The sequence below is a fragment of the Platichthys flesus genome, chromosome 21 (genome assembly GCF_949316205.1).
Source record: "Platichthys flesus chromosome 21, fPlaFle2.1, whole genome shotgun sequence".
NCBI classification, from domain to species: Eukaryota; Metazoa; Chordata; class Actinopteri; order Pleuronectiformes; family Pleuronectidae; genus Platichthys; species Platichthys flesus.
In genome coordinates, this window is record NC_084965.1 from 9,531,541 (window position 1) to 9,551,404 (window position 19,864).

The window sequence follows — 19,864 nt, forward strand, 5'->3', positions numbered from 1 at the left end:
GAATACATAACTAGATAATATATTTATAAAATCCCTTTTTTCCCGAGGTTGGGGGGGACTCAAACTTGTTGTTTTTTTTGTCCCTGAGACGAAAGTATGGCGTTGAGCCCTGGTTTGGGGATTGGTCACTGTAGTGTGTGTGTTTTTTGGCATCACGGTGTGTGTGTGTGTGTTAGTGTGTGTGTGTGTCCCTTTGCCTCGAGGTGAGTCATAACCACCTCCAAATAAAAGATTAATGGACGTCTGCCGGGCACCTTCTCAAGAGAGCAACAGTGTTTACAGAGAAAAAAAGGCTATACACACAAACACACACACATACACAGACACACACACACACACTTGACATGATGCATTCCTAAGCCATTTTAGGTTGTGAGGACCGGCCAAAATATCCTCACTGCCATTCACAATTTAGTTTTTAAAACTACAGAAAGACATGTAGACACACACATACACAAAGATAGTAAAGCAAGCTAACACGACTGATAATGGTTATGTAGCTCTTATGAAGACTGAATGCGTTTATCAGGAAACTGGAAGCTCATTACAACAATGGCTCACAGACGATGACAAAAAGCTAAATGTGAGGAAATCATAAGGTCAGGAGAAATTATTGATTTGTGTGCTACTCTCAGTCAGAAACAAACTTGTGTCTCTTTCTCACTCTCAACACACACACACACACACACACACACTTTCCTGCTCCTCTGACTCTCTTTCTTTTCAAATCACAAATACCTTCGCACACTTCCAACCTGATTAAAAGTAATGACAGTTGTTCTGCTACTTTCACTTGTCAGTATTGAATGTTGTTGAGTGAATATCTGCCAACAAGGTTATCTGGCTTTCAGGGCCACTGAAACTTTTACGGGCGTAATCAATGAGTTTCACTGAGTTATTTAGCAAGACTAAGTAAGACACTTGAGGAAAGTGTCCTTGGCTTTGAATGTACTTTCTCCATTTCTATGTGGAGAGAAAAACCAAGAATGACGTTAGTGATTTGAGCCCCAAGTCTGTGCTTTCTCATTTTCCTCCCCTGTCCAAACTATGCAGATTTCCCTCTGTGTCTCACAAACAGCATGGTATGTCACTTAAACAAAGATTCATACAAACATTTTCCAATGTACAAATTTTTTTAAACTCTGGTTTCTCTGTATCTGTGTTTACATGTTAAACGGAGCATTGAGGGAACGATGACTTCACAGTTTACTTCGCACAACTTTTCTGTTTTCTGAAACGGTAGAGACATGGGCTTGGTTGACTCCATTTTCTTATTTAGGCTGTTTAGGGGGAAAACATATCAATACTATTCGGTCCTGTCACATCTTGAGACTCAAATGTAAAATCTTTCAAGAAATCTAATTAGCAGAATATCAAAAGAGACCTTTCGAGCACCGCAGCACTATCCAAATCCTGTGTTATTTATCTCTGATGATAAACTACACTTTTCAAAGAAACTGTCCATCCTCCAAAATATTATCCTGAAAAACAACAAGATTGAGCTGGTGTTCTTTGAAGAAGCATAACAAAATCCTTCACCGAGCTATAAATTTGTTTCCCTCCTGTTTTGAAGGGCGAAACAATAAGCACTGAACCACTACAACAACTGCTACTCACAGGTCGATTTAGTGGTTTGAGACCGTTTGCTGCAGTCACTCGAGGACAGGGCCGCCCCGAGGCGTCAATGTGTCCTCGCCTCATCCTGACAACTGAGCCACTCTCTTCATTCGTCACCCTCTCATCTCCAAGTATTGCTCAGGACAGAATCCCCATGTGGCCCCTTGAAGCCTCATCTGCTTCACACTTCTCTAATCATTGCCACTGGATAGCGTTACACTTGGCTGGATGGCACACCAATAATCAGACATGAGGGACATTGGCTTAACATGACAGACTAGTTTTTTTTCTTTCTCCTCAGACAATTATCACCGCCGCCAAGGACGTTATGTCTGTTTGTTTGTTTGTTTGTCTGACAGTAAGCAGGATTACACAAAAACACCTGAATTGATTACCATAAAACTTGATGGAAGTATGAGATAAGAGTTGGAAAAGAATGCATTGCATTTTGGTGCAGGTCTGCATGGATCAGGAGGCGGATGCAGGAATATTGTATTTCTCTTTCTTGAACATTGCAAAGTTTTTTTTTTCAACACTTTTGTGACCTCAACAAATAATATTGAGATCTTTGTGTTAAGTGAAAACAACTATCAACAATTCAGATTTTGTAAATCAAAATTAATATTTTTTTAAGGGGCTGATTCAGTTAATATGATAACAAATCTTACTTTCAAGTATATCAGAGAATGGATACATTATCTGCGTCTAATGTTAACAGCTTGCTGAAGATTTATGTGCAGAAAGAATATTTTTCCTACGCAATACATGTATATGCAAAATGGTGATAAATTGGCCAATCAGTCTTTGCGGTGATAAGTGCTCTCCGAGTCCCCTTCTAGCTTGTTTGTTTGTTAACGTAAATCTTATTCAACTGATTCCTGTGTGGCATGTTCCAAGGGAGACGCCATTAAATTCTTCCACTTTCTTTTAACTTTTTCGAGACAGTTTCTCAGTATATTCATGTGATTCCTTTGAGAGAACTGCATTGAATTTGATGCAAATGTTTAGGGGACTGACATTTATGAGTGAATGTGATTTGTTGCAGAACCAAATGCAAACTCCAGGTCTAGTGAATTTACATGTGGTTTCTCAAGAGGACTCTTGACGACTGGTCTTAAGATTGATGGCTGCACATTTAGAAACAACGGAGTTAAATGTCTCATTTGATCCAATACAATGTAAACATTTGTCAAATAAGACAAAAACAACTTGTTCAACTTCAACAGCAACAATCCAGCCTTATCCATCATTCTTAAATTGAAAAGATATCATCTGCAGATTCTCCTCTAGAAACATCCCTTTTGTGCCAACTCATCCACCTCTGCTTCATCCCAATGTTTCAGTGATCAACATCTCATAATGCAGTTTAAATGTTGCTATTTTCCAAATTTAATAAATGCCTCAGTTTAAAGCAGTAAAGGGATAGTTCACAGAAAAATGAGAATTCACTAATTATCTACTCACCACTATATCTCAGGGGAAATCAGTGTGGCAACCCAATCCAATACAATTTAAGTAAATTGTGACCTCTACTTCAGACGTAACAAAACAACAGAAAAAAAAGAGCATGCCTCCATACTGCTCGTGTGATGGTATCCAAGTGTATGCAAGCCCTAGCATTGAAGTACAACTCATATCGCGTTCTTAACCTAAATGTCCTTTGCTATCCACCTCGGAGGCGCCTTGACATACACACGGGAGACCCGCAGACAATCTCCCCAAATTTCCGGTAGGGGACTTTAAGGATTAAAACATGGTTTAAATAACCTTGTTTACCCCTGAAACTCCTAAAGTGTTTTTTAGACTACAACACTTCCATCAGCATAGTGTTGAGTAGATAATGAGGGAATTTATATTTTGGGTGAACTATACCTTTAAGCTCGTACTTTATGCTATATTCACTCATTCTAAAAATAAGTTTTAAAGGCTGATAGACAGCCTGCATTGCTGTTTACTTCCTAAACCGCATGCAGACAACCTGGCTGGTGACAAAGCAACCTAATTTCATAAGTGCAAATTGTTGCTTTAGAGAATCCACACTTTGACTTTATCGCCCGATTCCAGAGCTTGAAGTGAGTGACTTTACTCTCAGTATCCCTGCGTGACGTATTAGGTCATGGGTGTTAGGTGCAGCAAAAATCCTGTTAGCCTCCAATCCAAACATGGATTAGCATACAATTTAGTCCCGAGTGGAGTCGGGTGTCTCTGCAAAACGTTTCAGAGCGAAAAGCAAAAGGGGGAAGAAAGAGATGGCGGCAAAAAGAGGAGAAGGAGAGAGGGAAGTGAGGGGAAGAGAGTGAGATTAATTCCTGAATTCTCAGAGTTACAGAATAAGCCTGCTCGGGTGTGTGCGAGTGTGTATGTGTGTCTGTACGTTCAGAAAGTAGAGAAGAGTGTTGGGTCAATAATGAGTCAGTCTGAGCTGCGGCAAAGAGTTGTTTGCTTTGAAGTCTCAGAGTAATGAGAGCTTTTTTGAAACGTACTTTCACTGCATAGAAGTTATGAGCATGGGTGCGTGTGTGTGTTTGTCTCTGTGCGTGAGTGTGTGTTATTTTGGAAATGTGTGCGTTTGTCAAGAAGAGTTAATCACATCCTCCAGCAGTGCCATGGGAGCGGTCCACGCTGAGAGAGAGAGAGAGAGAGAGAGAATAAGAAAGAGAGCTGCAAACGATCATTGCTGCCCGGCACTTTTTTAATGCCCCAGCACACAAACGTTGCAGGCCCATACATAAACCGTTGAGGCATCTGAGGTGATTTGAAAGATCAGACTTGCAGCAGTCATTAATAAACGAAAGCCAAAAATCAGTTTGCACCAAAACGAGCAGCAACTTTAGGATAAATCCCACATAGCTGGGACCAGAGTCGAATAGAATACTTTCACCTGTGTTTATTCAGATTATTTAAACAGGACTAGTGCAGTGCCTGTTCTAATCTTGCCTGTTTGCTTGGCCTGCGTTAATGCTGGTGCTACTTCAGAATTATTCCTTATCTTGAGTGTGTACTCCTCAAGGACTTCTACAATATACTATCACTTTGCATTGTTTGTGTGCTGGACATTGTGTGCAGAGCCTTTTATAAACAGTCTATGATTCAGAATGATGTTAGAAAACTTTGTGTTCAGATTGTAGAGACAATTTTTTCATAGAAATTAACTGAATTGGCTGAATACTGTTCACATCTTATGTTATTTTTTCTTGTTGCCGCATCATGGCTATTTCAGAGGTTTCACACCTAAGTTCACAGTTTTTCTAAATAAAAGCTCTCTAATTTAGCTCCATATCAAGCATTGAGATGAAACAGAGTAATATATACTAGAAGTGATTCTACGAATGTTGCTGCTTTGACGGAGATCACAACGCGGGACTCCCGTGAACATCTGTGTCAGCCCAATTTGGTCTAATAAAGAAAATCAGATTATCCAAATGATGCTGTTTCACCCATTTGTGGACTGCTGCTTTAGTTTATCCTGTAGATGAAGTTGGTCCACAGACTGAGACCGCCCTCTGTGTGTGTATAGTGTTTAATCTACAATCCCATGATGGGACATCTAAGGTAATCTTTTAAGTAAATAACAAATGTGCCGAAAAGGGGGACAGGAGAACTAAAAATGAATAAACATTAGAAAGAAAACCTATTCTTCATGACCCAAATTCTCTGTCTCACTCGCCTGCACATTCTACGCTCAAGTTTAGCAGCAAATATTGCACTGTATATTCACAACATTACACTTTGTCATGTCCCTGCTCAGTGCATAATTTCTGTCAGGTTACTGTGCCTAATTTCTTGATAAATCACAGAGCTTGGGCACTTAATCATATCCTCTCTCCAACACACACACACACACACACACACACACACACATACATGTCATACTCGTGTCCCCCCACATAAATCACAAACTCCACAAATCACAAAAAGCAGATACACATATGCATGACAGATGGGGTTCAGTGTCAGAGAGATGCCGTGTTTGTCACACGTGTGACAGATTTACAATATGGTCCGGGGATGTGTAATTCAGTACGTGGGTGGGTTTGTGTGGTATGAGTGTGTGTGAGGTCATTTATTGCACAACCTAGTCCTTCCGAGGATCATTGGAAATCAAATGAATACATTGGAACACAATATTCTGGAAGATTTAGGCCACAAATCATATCGCAATGACACCATAGGTGCTCCTGTAGGTGCTACTGTCCAATTTCTCTGTTTTAGTTTTTTACATTTTTTTACATTTGAGATGCTCCTCTTGGAGAAACGGGTAATAATGAATCCATCATCCATTCCCATTCAGCGTAAACAGGAAGAGACAGCGAGATGAAGATGAGCGTTTGAAAAAGTTCAGTCGACATCAAACCAATATCGGGCATGTGAAGCTGCCTTGATGTTTCTCCCCGTTTCTCTCTGAAGCTCACCTGTTCTCAGACAGGGAGAGATGGAGGTGCACTGAGATCTGTCTCGGTGCAAAGGGCGAACGACAGTATTTTAATGAGACAGAGAGGTATAAGCCACAGCAGCCTCTTACAGTTCTCTGCGCCGTTTGCCATAAATGTCGCAGAATAAAGGTCAGTTCCTAAATACTCAGAACCACAGGCGGTGAAGATAAAGAACGCCGGAGTGAGAGGCAAATTATCCCTGTAAGCATAGATACGTCATGTGTGACTAAAGTGCTTGTAAAACGTCAAATCCGAGTGTGAAATCAGAGAGAGTGAAAAGCATTGACAACGTTTAGTTGTGTCGTCGCCGTGCCAACCACCTCTCAGCATGAGCAACCTTTTACAATTTTTCCCATAATTGCTGTCTGGCATTCGTGCCATCAGACACACACACACACACACACACAGACACACGTACACACACGTTCACCTCATTTGTTGCAGCGGTAAACGCTTGTCGCCTCAGAGTCCCATGACCTTCAACTAACCATCCAGTGATGGTGAGAGCAACAGGCAAAATAGTTGCCTGGCAACCTGTTTCTTGGGGTTGTGTTAGAGTTTGAGTGTGAAGGAGAAAGAGGTGGTGTGTGTATAACGCAACAGCAGGAACATATGATTAGTTTAAAATGCAAGGTTTCGGGATAAACAACATGCACTCTATATTAAGATGGACGACACGGCTGCTGCAGTTTAAGTCAGCTTCCCAGCCTCATCCTTTGTAAGTAGATGGGACAGGGGACCAAACTAAATATTCAAAGTACACATCCAGTCATTTTAGGAAGTTCTGATCAAAGTCCAAGTGATCATTATTACAGAGCCTGGTGAGAAAATGGGGTGAAATGTTGCAATTAACAGGACTGAGTTGTGTGCATGTTTCTGCAGCACCTTGTAACCACTCCATCCTCGGCTCCATCCCCTAATCGCTACTGTGCAGGCTCTGGCTCCAAATAAAGCCTTTGCTGCAAGATGGGAGGAGCTTGAGATGCCTTGTCCATCTCTATATACAGTCTAGAGTGTACATGGAACATGCTACTCCAAAGAGTTCAGGCCTCCAACCGGTGTCTGATTTGGTGTTGATGTGCCATTTAACCCATTGAACCTGATTGATTGTCTGGTTGAGCAGACACTGCAAACAAAAGATGGATTTTCTATAGTTTCCAAGGATACCAAGTTTGTGTGTGTGTGTGTGTGTGTGTGTGTGTGTGTGTGTGTGTGTGTGTGTGTGTGTGTGTGTGTGTGTGTGTGTGTGTGTGTGTGTGTGTGTGTGTGTGTGTGTGTGTGTGTGTGTGTGTGTGTGTGTGTGTGTGTGTGTGTGTGTGTGTGTGTGTGCACTTGTGTGTGGATAAATAGATTAAGTGGAAAGGGAGAGGGTGGGATGGCGGAGACTAGAGGGCAGCTACCTTTGAACCGCTGTGAGTCAGAGGATCCAGCTTTCTATTAGACCTCTGTGTTGTGGAAGGCTAGAGGAGTCAGGGCAGGACACAGGACTGTGCCCAGTTCAGCCCACCTCTCTCCCTCCACCTCTCCATCTGTCTCCCTCTTGTTGCCTCTCTCCTTTTGTTACTTTCCTATCATCACCCTCTCTTTCTCCTCCTTGCTGCTCTCATTCCTTTTTTCTGTCTTCCTGAACTTTATCTTTTTCTCCCTCTTCTCTTTCTGCCTCATCCCCTCCATTCCTCAGCCACTCCCCCTCCTCCTGTGCAGTCTAACTCTACTGAAGCGATTCACACTTTCTCCCATGTGCTCACACTCACCGCAGTCCGACCGGTTTCCCACGGCTTAGCGGTGGCCCCCAGACGGTAAAGCAATGATAGGACATGTCTCCATTATCTTCTATCATCTCATACACTTTGCTTTCAGAGGTTGCCAATTATCTTAATGCTAAATTGAATTTTGGTTCCAGCTCAGTGGTTGTTGTTGACTCTCACTATTCATTTCTATGAAAAGGGCTTTGCTCCAATCACTACTAAACTAATACAGATACAAAGTCATCGGCTCGGCAGTAATTATGCTTGTGCATATGTTAGTTATATGAATTAGCTTTTCCTGCAAGGACTTTGGGATATGCACTAAGCTGAGCCTCAATGAAAGCGCAGTGCTTCATGGTGTATGTGCAGCGCTTTATGTGCGTGTGTGGGCGCTGTGTATTTGTTGGTGTCCTTCAGTGACCACGAGACATTTTTGACTTCCCACGAGTTTGTAAACTCAAGGAAACCAACTCTGAAATGTAGCTTCTCAGTGAGTCATGTCCAATAGGCACAAGTCAGGAGGTAGAGTGGGCTGGTCATTTACCAGAGGGTCGTTGGTTTGATCCCCGTGCAAGCAGTGTTTGATTGTGTGATGGAAATGAAAGCACAGCATATTTGAGCACTGTATGAATGTGTGTGTGAATAGGAGACTGCGGCTTGTATTGAGTGGTCGATAAGACCAGAATAGTGCTGTATAATTACCGTCCATTAACCAAAGAAGGCAGAAGTTAACACACAACGGAAATCCCATCTCTCTTATTGAGTCATAATCATCCCGATCTCCCATCAGCTCAAGTTACTGTTTATCATACGTTATAGGAATTGTTTTTTAAGTTGAACATTTCACATTCCCTCTGAACCTTGTTTTACATCCCCCTAGATTCCAAACATTGCTTTAATCATTCCATTTTTCTGCTTAAATGGTCTGCATGTGTTCCGTCCACTTGTGCATCAGAGAAATCCTATTTTAAAACTTTTTATTGCAAATATTGTCAATTAAAAAAAGACAAAACTGACACAGAGCTGGCTCCGGACTGTGTTGTGGCCTCTGTTAAAACCTGAACCAAAATGTGACGGTCAACGGTAAATATTAAAGCCCTCAGTTTCTAACCCACCAAACAAATTGAACAGGTAAACAACAACACTTTACCCTGTTACCCGAAAGGGCTGGCTCAATATAAACTTTGGCTCCTTCACTTTTGAAGGAGAAGAGCGACACGAGGTTCATGTAGAGTTTTATCTCCAAACCTCACCAAATACAGTTCTGTGATTTATCAATATTGAATCAGTGAAAATCCACCTCTCGGTGCTAGAAACTGCTGCTTCTTGTACTTCAGATTCTTGCTTGAGATTCATTTAAAATATTTACTTCTCCTTCAATTTTTTCTTAGCTGAAAGTTTCAAAGGTGAACCTTGGTGGATGATGACTTTGGTGTGTGTTTGTTTTTCAGGATGGATACTCCCAGTATCACTTCGTAGGCTCGGCCTCAACGATAGAGCGAGACAGACAGAGGCCCTACTCTTCCTCCCGAACTCCGTCCGTCTCCCCCGTCAGGACGTCCCCAAATAACCGCTCAGGTAAGGAACTCATGACACTATTTTTGTGTCGGTGTGTGTGTGTGTGTGTATGTGTGTGTTTTCCTTCCATTAAGATTCGAATTTAAAGTTCCAGTTTGAACGATTATTTAGCGGTGACACCATCACCACACGCATCCCTTTCAAACCTCTCGTGAACATGAAAACAAAGTAAAAACATTGAAGGCCTTCTATAGAGCCTGTGTTTGGTTTGTCCTCTCTGGGCTACTGTAAAAGCATGATGCTGGAACATGGTAGACTCTGTGGACCATGACCTGCTCATGTTGTAAATATCAAAAAGATTTACAGACAGCTGTTTTCAAAAAGGAATAAACCTATATTTGTTTTCGGCTACCAATCGTTATATATGACAAAGTGCTGCTTGTAAGACAATGACTTAAGGTCAGCAATAGTCCATAGTTAAGGTGCATGTCCCTCTCAAGTCTAGACAGACAGAAACAACAGCATTCCGAATTGGCAGTAAAATAATTAAGACGTTAGCCTGTACCTTCAACTTTTGCCAGTTGATCATACTTTCCATCGAGGCTCCGGAGCTGTTAACATCAGCGTTCGCCATCTGCAGTCTCTCATGCAAATAAAGTTTGATTATCATTAGCCTGTAGCTCGAGCCCGCCGGCCTTCATGCTTCGTAAAGGGTGCATTAGCATTAGCTGTTAGCATCAGTGGTAGGAGATGCCTTGAGCTGTGATTTCTCCACACCGGGCTTAGCAAGCTGATGAGGCAGAAAAGTACTTTTCCTTCCTCCCAGCTTAGAGAGGTCTTCAAGGAGAGAGGCAGAGGGGGAGAGAGAGGCAGGGAAAAACTGTATGTGTGTTTGTGTGTGTGTGTGCGGAGACAGTCAAAAAGGGAGGGATGAGATAAACAGAGAGGGAGATAAAGAGAAAAAGCAAGGAGGCAAGAAGAATTAGGGATTGAGGGATGGTTAATGCCGAGGCGAGCAAGTAAAGGATGAGGATTTGACTTTGGCCAGTGACATTGAAAATTAAAGCATTAGGCTCAGAGAGGCCGTTGTTAACAGTGAGTTTAGAACAGCTATGGGGGCGTTCTCCGCTAAGGGGCGTTTGAAGACATGACGTGCAAAAAAAAAAAATGCAAAATATGGCAGTTTTTTTTTCTTTTATAAAATGGTTATTATATACTCACAGTGAAGTTGCATTAAATAAACACAAGGAAATGTACAAATGTAATGATAACACAACGATGGTCCGCCAAGCAAAGTAGTCCTTCTGCCACACAGTGATAACCATCGCAACAGAGAGACGCAGTGGAAAGAATGCTTAAAGATAAGAGGGATTACATCGCCATTGATTGTGCAACTGTTTGAGTCGTGTTGTCCTTTATGCTGGTATACGTTCGATTCTGAGTGGGGTTATATTGCTCCAGCATGTTGGGCCTCAGTTGCTGCCTTCAGTGATGCATTGAACTTTAAATACCCCCCCAACATTATCCGGAGCAGCTGCATGTGAGAAAGCAAATGTCCGAATGAGAGGCTCAGGACTTTCTCCACAGTTTCTCCTGCCAGCCCCCTATAGAAACTCTGGAGAAAGTCCTTGTGAGGAAATAGCAGGAGATCTTTTGCAGGGTTCACTGCAAGCGAGTGGGAGTGTTGTCTTACACATAGAAGACACCGACAAAGATGTTAAGGGAGCTTTTGGTGATAAGAGCCGTTACGCTGGGGTCGATATAAAGCACTTGGTGGATCTCTGCAGTGGAGTTAATACGTTACATCTTGCCTCTGCTTGCTGCACCATCCCTCACCTAAACGCTCTGAACAGTGTTGTCGTGAACACGTCTGAGTGGAGACTCTCCTGCTGCATTGTTTATGTGTAAAAGATGGAAAGTCCAGACTCTAGTTCGCTAACAACCTCCAGAGGTCGTGTCTGAAAACGTCTTTAGATCGCAGGGTAAATTCACTTTGTCGCTCCTTGATATCACTGTTAACGTACCATAGATCGTGGGTCTAGTTTGTCAATTTAGAGTGGAGGTAAAACTGTGGTGAAGTGGGCAGCAGCAACAAAGTATTTGTCCAACAAAGTATTTGTCCAACAAAGCGACAGAACACAGCAAGTTCCCTGACTGCCCAAACATAAATCCTTACAGGCTCTTCTTGTTTGTCCCTGAATGTACAAATGACTGCTGCATTGAATCAAAGGTGTGTTTTGATATTTATGAAGTATTAAACAGCTGCTTTGAACAAAGCACAGTCAATCTTAATCAGGAACTGTAATCATCCGTTTTATTAAAGCAGATCACAATTTTTGGGGTAAAATGGCTGGAAATGACTCCCATGCCTCCCCCCACCCTTTGACTTTACGCTCATCTATATCCCTCGTTCACCCGTTTCATACTTCTCCTCCTTCTCCTCTTTGCAGTAATCCTACTTTCTTCTCACCTCTCCCTCTGATCTCTCACTCTGTGCAGACTGCCTCAATGTGCGCACACGCACACACTCACATATACACAAACCCTCATGCATCCATATCTCCTCTCTGCATACGCTCCAGACTCCGATCCAGCCCCTTAGAGACGGATCAAAGCAGGAGGAGTAATGATGGTGTGCAGGCACAGTAAGAGAGGGGGAGTGAAAGAGTTGGTCTGAGGAAAGAGTGATAGAACAGATAGAGAGAGACGAAGGGGAGGTTGCAGGCTGCTCGGATGGCAGAGAGACACAGGGAGATGCAGAGGGAGAGCGAGACCTTTGCATCCATCATTACCCCTGCAGGGTCCTGCTGTGTTCTGCACTGATAAAACGTGTCTCATACCCAGCGGTTTCAAGGCAGGTCCCCAGGGTAACCGTTACCACTGGCCTCTCTGGGGGAGTCGTGTGTGTGTGACAGCTTTGAGCATCCACCTTAATGAGATGCGCTGCGAAAGGTGTCAGATGAGAATAATTAAATATCAAAGGTGTCAAAAACAATCGCTCTCCCTGTTTCTTTTGTTGAACTAAACGTTTTGCAATTTCATTCACTGTGACCAAACCAAATCATGTGAACGAGCCTTTGTAAAAGATGTTTGTGTTTGTGTCCTGCTACAAAGCAGAGAATCTGGGTGGGGGGGAGATGAGAGGTTACAATTATTCTTTGCTTTCTAATGTCGAACATTAAAAGATTTGGTCCTTTTGTATTCAAATACATAAAGTGAGCTTTCTAGACACTCTTTATTCTTTAGTCTTATGTGAGTTCTACCCAGCTGCTATTATATCGAGTATAGGAGAAATCCAACAAAGGCTTTTTGTGCTGATGTTTTTTTGCAGAAACGTGGAAAAGATTTATAGTTCTGCAACTGAGACCAGTGTTCTCCAAATGCATGCACGTGTTAGGACCGATATTAATACACACACATATTCAGTATTGATGCACGTGTGTTTCTCTCCTGCAGTTACAGTTCCACAAACATCCACAGATCTCAAAGTCAGGTTGAATGGGTCCAAAGAGAAATATCCTTCTCTGCTGCCTGTAAAAGTTATATAGATAAATATACTGTAAAAAAAAAGAAATTGCAGGAATGTTAAGCTGAGCAAACTGAAGGGGCTGATAACACAGGTACGCAGTATTCTGGCAATTCAGTGTGTCAAGATAAGAGCAACTTAGTAAGCATTTCTGTGCCATGAGGGGATTACATTGTGACATGCTGGGTGTGTGTGGAAAAAGAGAGAGAGAGAGATTGAATGTACTGTTTGTGTGCATGCATGTTTATGTATGAGCGCTGCAGCCATATGTGCAGTGATCCCTCCAGTTTGGTAAAAAAATACATTCGCTCTAAAAGATTGAGAAAGTGACAGGATGAGGAAAAAAATGGGTTTAAAGAGGTAAAAGACATTTGCAAGTCAGATAGCAATATGTTAAATAATAATAGTAAATAATAACTAGAATGGCTTTAAGCAGAGTGCATTCCTCTGCATAGGCCCAACAGTCCCCTTAAATTCAATCAAGCTTCGCCGCATTGCACACACATTTTCATCAAAATCCAAAAAATCTTACCTGGGAAATCAGTGAAATTGTCCAAAAACTCATTAAGTGATAAAAAAAGGTTCATGGATCTGCCTGCTGGGAGTTGGTGTGCTGAGGGGGCTGTAGCACCTCCTATTGGCATAGTGCTGTCATGTCAAGGCAAAACAATTTCTAAATGGACATTTTAATTTGATATTCAAGATTTTGAGATGCGTCTCCAGACATTTTTAAATATTTGATTTAATCTAGGACCATTCAGTTTTTTTTCTGCAGTGCCTTTCCAAAGCACAAATGTAGAATATTACATAGTGAATTAAAAGGATCATCGATTTAAGTTTTGGTAAAATATCTGGTTTCTTTATTTATCCTTTTCATTCTTTATTTATGCTGTTAATTCTCTGTTCATTCTTTATTACCAGAGATGTGTTTAACGTACAATTTATTGTTAGCCAGGAAGTGATCAAGATAAGTTGATATAAATGCCTGAAGTCCAAATGTTTGTTGCCTGTTGTAGTATAAAATGTTCTAAAATTGGTTTACAATAGTAAACAACTCAAAGTAATACAATACAACCATGAATTCTTCCCAGCTGTGCTGCATTTAACAAGAAGGCCTTATATAGGCTTTGTTTCAGCCCCCCAACTCAGACAAACCAAAATGTACCCATACTGCACACTGGTGTAGTACACAATTTTGTGATAATCTTGCGTACAATCAAACAAACCAACAATCAAGTGGATAGGGGTAAAAAAATAACTGCATTGCTGAGTGTATACCACCGCCAAGACCCAACAGTCCCCTTATGAAAGCACATCTATATTTAGTAGATCCAGATTTTTGTGAAACAAATTTATGGATCCACACCAACAATCACTGTGTTTTTCACTGACCCATAACACATCCTTCCAACAATTCCATGGTAGTATGACCAGTAGTGTTTTCAGAATCCTGCTTCCAAACCAACCAACAAACAAATGGAAGTTAAACTGTACTTCCACGCAGGTGATACTGGTGTTTTTTGACAAACGTCAGTCTGGTTAACAACTTCAATCTTTTGAAACAGATCCCATGATCATGGCATTAAAACTACAGCATTACAGTTTTCAGTGGAGAGCAGTTGACTGCTGCCGAATTGTTATTCCAGCTGTTAAAGTCTAGTTTACCACTTTCAGACCTGGATGTTCCTCATGAGCTTTGAACACAGAAAGTAGAAATTGAGGAAACGTGCCAAATGTCGATATATTTAAATGGGTCTAAAATCAGATGTGTGTGCGTATGTGTGTATGTGTGTGAATTCCCAGCAGTCCTTTAACAAGCCGAAGGTGACCCTTAATGCTGACAGGCTAAATGATGAATAATGACTGTGCACCTTAAAAAAGACACACACACACGCACCAGCACATATACATGATAAGTAATAAACCCAGCAGTATTTGCCCTTATGTGTATGCTTATACTGTGTATAATAATATATATGTGTGTGTGTTTGCGTGTGTGTGTGCACGTTTAGCGAGCGCACCAGCCTCCCCCAGAGAGATGATGTGTCTGAAGGAACGTAAGATGGACTACGATTCCACGGCAACCAACGCTGGTTTCCATAGCAACAAAGGCGAGCACACATCCCGGAAAGACGGCATGGCAGGTGTGTGCATGTGTGCATGTGTGTCTGTGTGTGTGTGTGTGTGTGTGTGTGTGAGTGTGTGTGTGTGTGTGTTTGAGATGGAGAGACAGAGAAGAATTAAATTATTCTATTTTATCCCTCTCTATATCTTTCTTTCTCTTCTATTTTCATTCCCTGATTCTCCTCTGACTCCTCTTATCTGTCTCTTTTTCAACCTCAAACTATTTTTTTTTCCCTCTCTCAGACTTTTATTTGTGTGGGTTTCTCTTTCTCTCTCTCTTCCATTGTTTTGTTTATCTAATGCTCTCTTTTCTATTCTTTCATTCTCTCTCTCCCAATATTGTCATGAGGTCACTGTGGACAAACTAATTGCCGGATCTCTAATTAACTGATTTCTGACAAAGCAACTTTTTCAATACTACCTTTTGTTGTTCTTTGAATCATTATTATCAGCAGTAGTAGTGAAACTACTTCTTCAATCATTGGTTGACATAAAGATTTGTGTTTCTCTTTTCTTCTAATCTTTCCTACATCCAGTTCAAGTATCATGTGGGACGTCTACATTGTTCCGTAACTCTTACCTGACTGCCACTGATGATATCAAGCAAAACCAGGTGAGTTAACACTCAATACACTGTAAATGCAGCCTTACACCTTTATAAGTAGACACAGTCGCAGTACAGCACAGCAGGTTTTGGCAGTGTGTGTGTGTGTCATCAGGGCTGGCATAAATTGGCATATGATTTCCTGACAAGATGGTTAATACCAGACGTAGCAACAGACATAGCAACAGGATGGAAGCGGCACAGAAAAGTGTCTCGTCGTGATAAGTCACACACTGGGCTTTAATCTGGATGGGCAGGAACAAAGGTGTTCGGAAAAGATGACGTAGACACTAATAAGGTCACAATTAACATGCCCAGTGTATTTGAGTGTGGTCACAGTAAATGCATTTTCATGGATGTTAGTATGATGATAGGAATCCAGGAATAGGAAATGGTGTGGACAGATTCTAGTATGGCTGTAGCCTGAAACTACACCTGACTTTAAGCAAAGGGTTTTTACACACAAGACACACTACACACACACAACCAGTGTCCCCTTCAATACCTGCATGTAATAGAGAATTCACAGCATGAGTCCCTGCCCACTTGATACCAATCTGAGCTGTTTTACCTTTACTGCCTGCCTCTCGTAATGTTCTCCCCCCTGTGCACACGGCCCACCTGTTCTCTCTCCATCTCTCACCTTTTTTTATCTTCCCTCTTTTCACTTTGCTCCCTGCACACTCATTTCTACCACTCTCCATTGTTGCCTGCTGCACCTCGCCCTCACCTCACCGACTTTCTCCCTCCTCACCCACTCTACCATCACCACCCGTCCCTCACCAGATTCCAGCCCAGCCCTGCGTTGTGCCCCCCCAGCCCCAGCAGGACAGCCCGTCAGCAGCCGTGCTAAAAGACTACGACCACTACCCCGCCCCTCCTTCCTTCCCGCAGCCGCCGCAGCCTCCACCTCACAGCCAGAGCCGGAGCTTCGACGAGGCCTACTACGAGGACCAGGGGCCGCCGCCTCCTCCGTCCCAGCCACAGCCGCAGGTACAAGTGCAAGTTCAGGCCCAGCCTCAGGCCCAACCCCAGCAGCCGCCGAGTTCAACCGGGCCGCCCCGGGACCCGCGGGAAGACCTGCGCATGCATCTGGGCCTCAAATCCACTGGCAACTACGTGGACTTCTACTCAGCCTCTCGACCGTACAGCGAACTGAACTATGAGACCAGCCACTACCCAGCCTCGCCTGACTCCTGGGTCTAGTCAGACAATAATGGGGGAGGGGGACAAGAGAGAGTCAGTGTATGCTTGAGTGAAAGGGATTATTTTTTACAAGCGATCAGCAGCAGATGAACCGAAAGTGACAGCGAGGGCGTTTTGAAAAGGTATCTTGTGGCCCAAGGCAGGAAATTAGTGCTCCTTTTAAAATAAGGTGAAAGACCGATTTGGGAAAGGAGTGAAGTCAGGTGGAGTGACAATGAGAGTCTGTGCATGTGCATGCCAACATTTTCCTTTTCTTTTTAAGACCACTTTATTTCTTCAAAGTCAGCTCCATTGTAACGTTGAGTGGATAAGGAGCAGGTGGGAGTAGATATGAAGTGTGGTGGAAGTGTGAGAGACATGTGGGCCGGGGAGTACAGAGAGAAAACGACCAGGCACAGAGTGTACACCGAGGCCTGGAGAGGAGGACAGAAAAAGGGACGGAGAAATAATTGGAAGCAGATGACTCTATAGAAGTGTGAAGACCATTTTGATAAAGATAGAGGGAGGCAGAGAGGTGAAGCAACGATGGCATCAGGGTTCTCGAGGAGGTCCGGCAAAGAATATAAGCACAGAGGAAGATGAAAGCACATAAGACATAAGACAAGTTGTGGATGTTTACCATTTCATCCGAGTGACAAAACGTAGCACTGCTTTTATCCCCCTGTCTTTTTGTTCCGATGGCCTTGCTGCCTACAGAGACGTCTGAATTTGTTTTCAAGGAATGTCATCTTCAAGAGACTTCTTTTATCACATCGTTCTTTTACATGTTTTTTTATTTGTACTTTTTCTAAATTTTCACTTAAAAAAATATAGCGTTTTTATTTCCTGACTAAAATTCCAAGGTGATATAGTGTGTATATTACACGTTTCTGATGAAAATAAGATTTTGTTTTCCTTGACACAAACAACAAAAAGCTACAAAATTGGAGTCAACTGCAAAAGCAGAAAACACAGAAGTCGTCAGGATGGATCGCCAGTGGATACCTTTGCTTTTGGCCCTTTCCGAGCCCGAGAGGAAGCATGGCAGTAATCGTGTTTCTCTCTCTCTCCATCAAGTTAATTTTGATTGTTGTGGACGTGCTCAAAACGTCAAAAGCAGTTCTAGGTTGCCAGAGCACCAGACAGGCAGAGCAGCGACGCTCCCAGTCGACACAAGTTCTTTTTCACTGCCTCAAGAAAATACGTGTCCAGAGCCCTTTGGAAAGGGTCGTCTTTTCCTTTTTTGGGGATTTATTGGACAGTGTAAATTTTCAGCGGTTTCTCACCGACAGTAAAAAAACATAGGAACTCATCCGTCCAACAAGAGCCACCATAGAAATGTACATGTCCTTGTACAGTAGAGAAAGACTGAGAGAGACGTGACATTGTGCCAAACTTTGACACCTCCTGTGCACCCGTCCTGTGAGAATTTAAAAGGGACATTCTGTCAAAGTTTACAGGCAATGACTCGCTCTGCTGTTTGTAACTTTTATTTTCTTGTGTTGATCAGGTGAGAACATAACTTATTACTGGGGATCATGGGTAACATCTCCCTCCCATAGATGTACAGACCTGCCTCTCTGTGTTTGCTGAGCATGTGTGGGCGCGTGGACACGTGTGTGTGTGTGTGTGTGTGTGTGTGTGTGTGTGTGTGTGGGTGTGTGTGACCGTATGTGTGGCCCATGTGTGTACACGTAAACTTGAGCGAGCGTATCTATGCATGCATGTGTGTAGTAGTGTGCGTATGCCTCCGTTGCGTGTATGTGCGTTCCTGTACAAATCAGTGTCCGAACACGGCATTCCTACCGAAAGTTTGTCCAGTTTTACAACCATGAAAAACCAAGGTAAAAATCACTAGAATGAAGTGTTGATATAGAATGACAAATGTATAAATCTATGAATATAAATATAAATATATATATAATTTTTATGTGCAGATGTCATTGTCACTCAATGCAACAAATGTTCGCGGAGAAAAAAAAAAGATTATGTGGTGTGCAACAGGTTCACTTTGACCTAAACGTGGAAACTGCTGATCCCCCCCCTCCCCTTCTACAACCCCCCACCCCGAACCCCCACCCCTCAATCGAGACAAAAGACAAATCCCACCTGAGGATTGCTCAGGCTCTGGTGCGAGTTGTGTGTTGTTGTGTGTCCATGCTTCTTAGATGACTGTGCTGAGAGAGGACCGTACTTGAACACAAGGATAAATAAAGACTCTTTGCAATCAAACACCGTTCTCCATTGTTAATGAACTTCCAGGCTGCATCCACACTCTCTTAAAGGAGGGTTTCTTTCATTTGTGTCTTTCTTGTCGCACAGATGTTTGTTGATGTTATAAAAAACGGAAGAATTGACAGTTGAGAGTGATCGATGTGTGTTCACAGGACCGACCGCTGCTGCACTAACTCTTGGTCCAAATGTGCTAAACGGCAGTGTTGTTATCCGGAAAATTTTGGTTTCATCTCTGGATAGCGCGTCGTCCAAATTGCAGTCTATGGTTTCAAAGACCACCTTACCACCCAAAAGTCAATTTATTTTAATGATCAAATAATTACATTTTATCCAAGTTGGTAGATAATATCTTACCATAATACACTGAGTAAAACTTGATATCAGTCTCTGAATAAAATCCTTAAAAACGAAAAAGAAAAGTCATGGTTTGTGGGATCTCCCGCCACAATTGTCTTGAACTGCTCCACTTGTGGTAACTGGTAATATCTGTTTAATAATACATTTGTACATGTTGTCGAGTCTACACATGATTAGCACATCTGATAAGATCTATAACTATGTTATGTTATCATCTGCGTGCCTTTGTCCATGATTATTGACCATGACATTTTGTGGCAGGTTCCAGTTGGAGGGATCCCGGTGGGTCAATCCCTTTGTAGGCCACCTGAGAATCCTGTTTTCCATCCTCTTGTTTTTTTGCAGTCCAAAGATGCGTCGTTGGCCCACTTTGCACCAGCCCACAGCTCTACTATACTGATGCAGCACTTTCTGAATTATAGAACGAATGTTTCAGAGCAGTATATACCTCAAGTGATATAGTGAGATGTCTGTTTACACACATCAGAGACACATCCCCAAGCAAACAATCAATTAT

At 42.4% G+C, this 19,864-nt stretch overlaps 1 protein-coding gene across 4 annotated transcripts in view; it reads left to right on the forward strand.

Moving 5' to 3' along the window:
• ctnnd2a (catenin (cadherin-associated protein), delta 2a) overlaps positions 1-18,987 on the forward strand; it is a 234,244-nt gene extending 215,257 nt beyond the window's left edge. For 3 of the 4 annotated variants that reach the window (XM_062379286.1, XM_062379289.1, XM_062379287.1), the window contains 4 exons: positions 9,250-9,376; positions 14,855-14,986; positions 15,503-15,579; positions 16,357-18,987. In XM_062379286.1, the coding sequence (XP_062235270.1) occupies positions 9,250-9,376; positions 14,855-14,986; positions 15,503-15,579; positions 16,357-16,776 (756 nt within the window). In that variant the 3' untranslated portion in view covers positions 16,777-18,987. The remainder of the gene's footprint in view (positions 1-9,249; positions 9,377-14,854; positions 14,987-15,502; positions 15,580-16,356) is intronic. The other variant, XM_062379288.1, reaches the window with a different exon arrangement.
• The last annotated feature ends 877 nt before the right edge of the window (positions 18,988-19,864 follow it).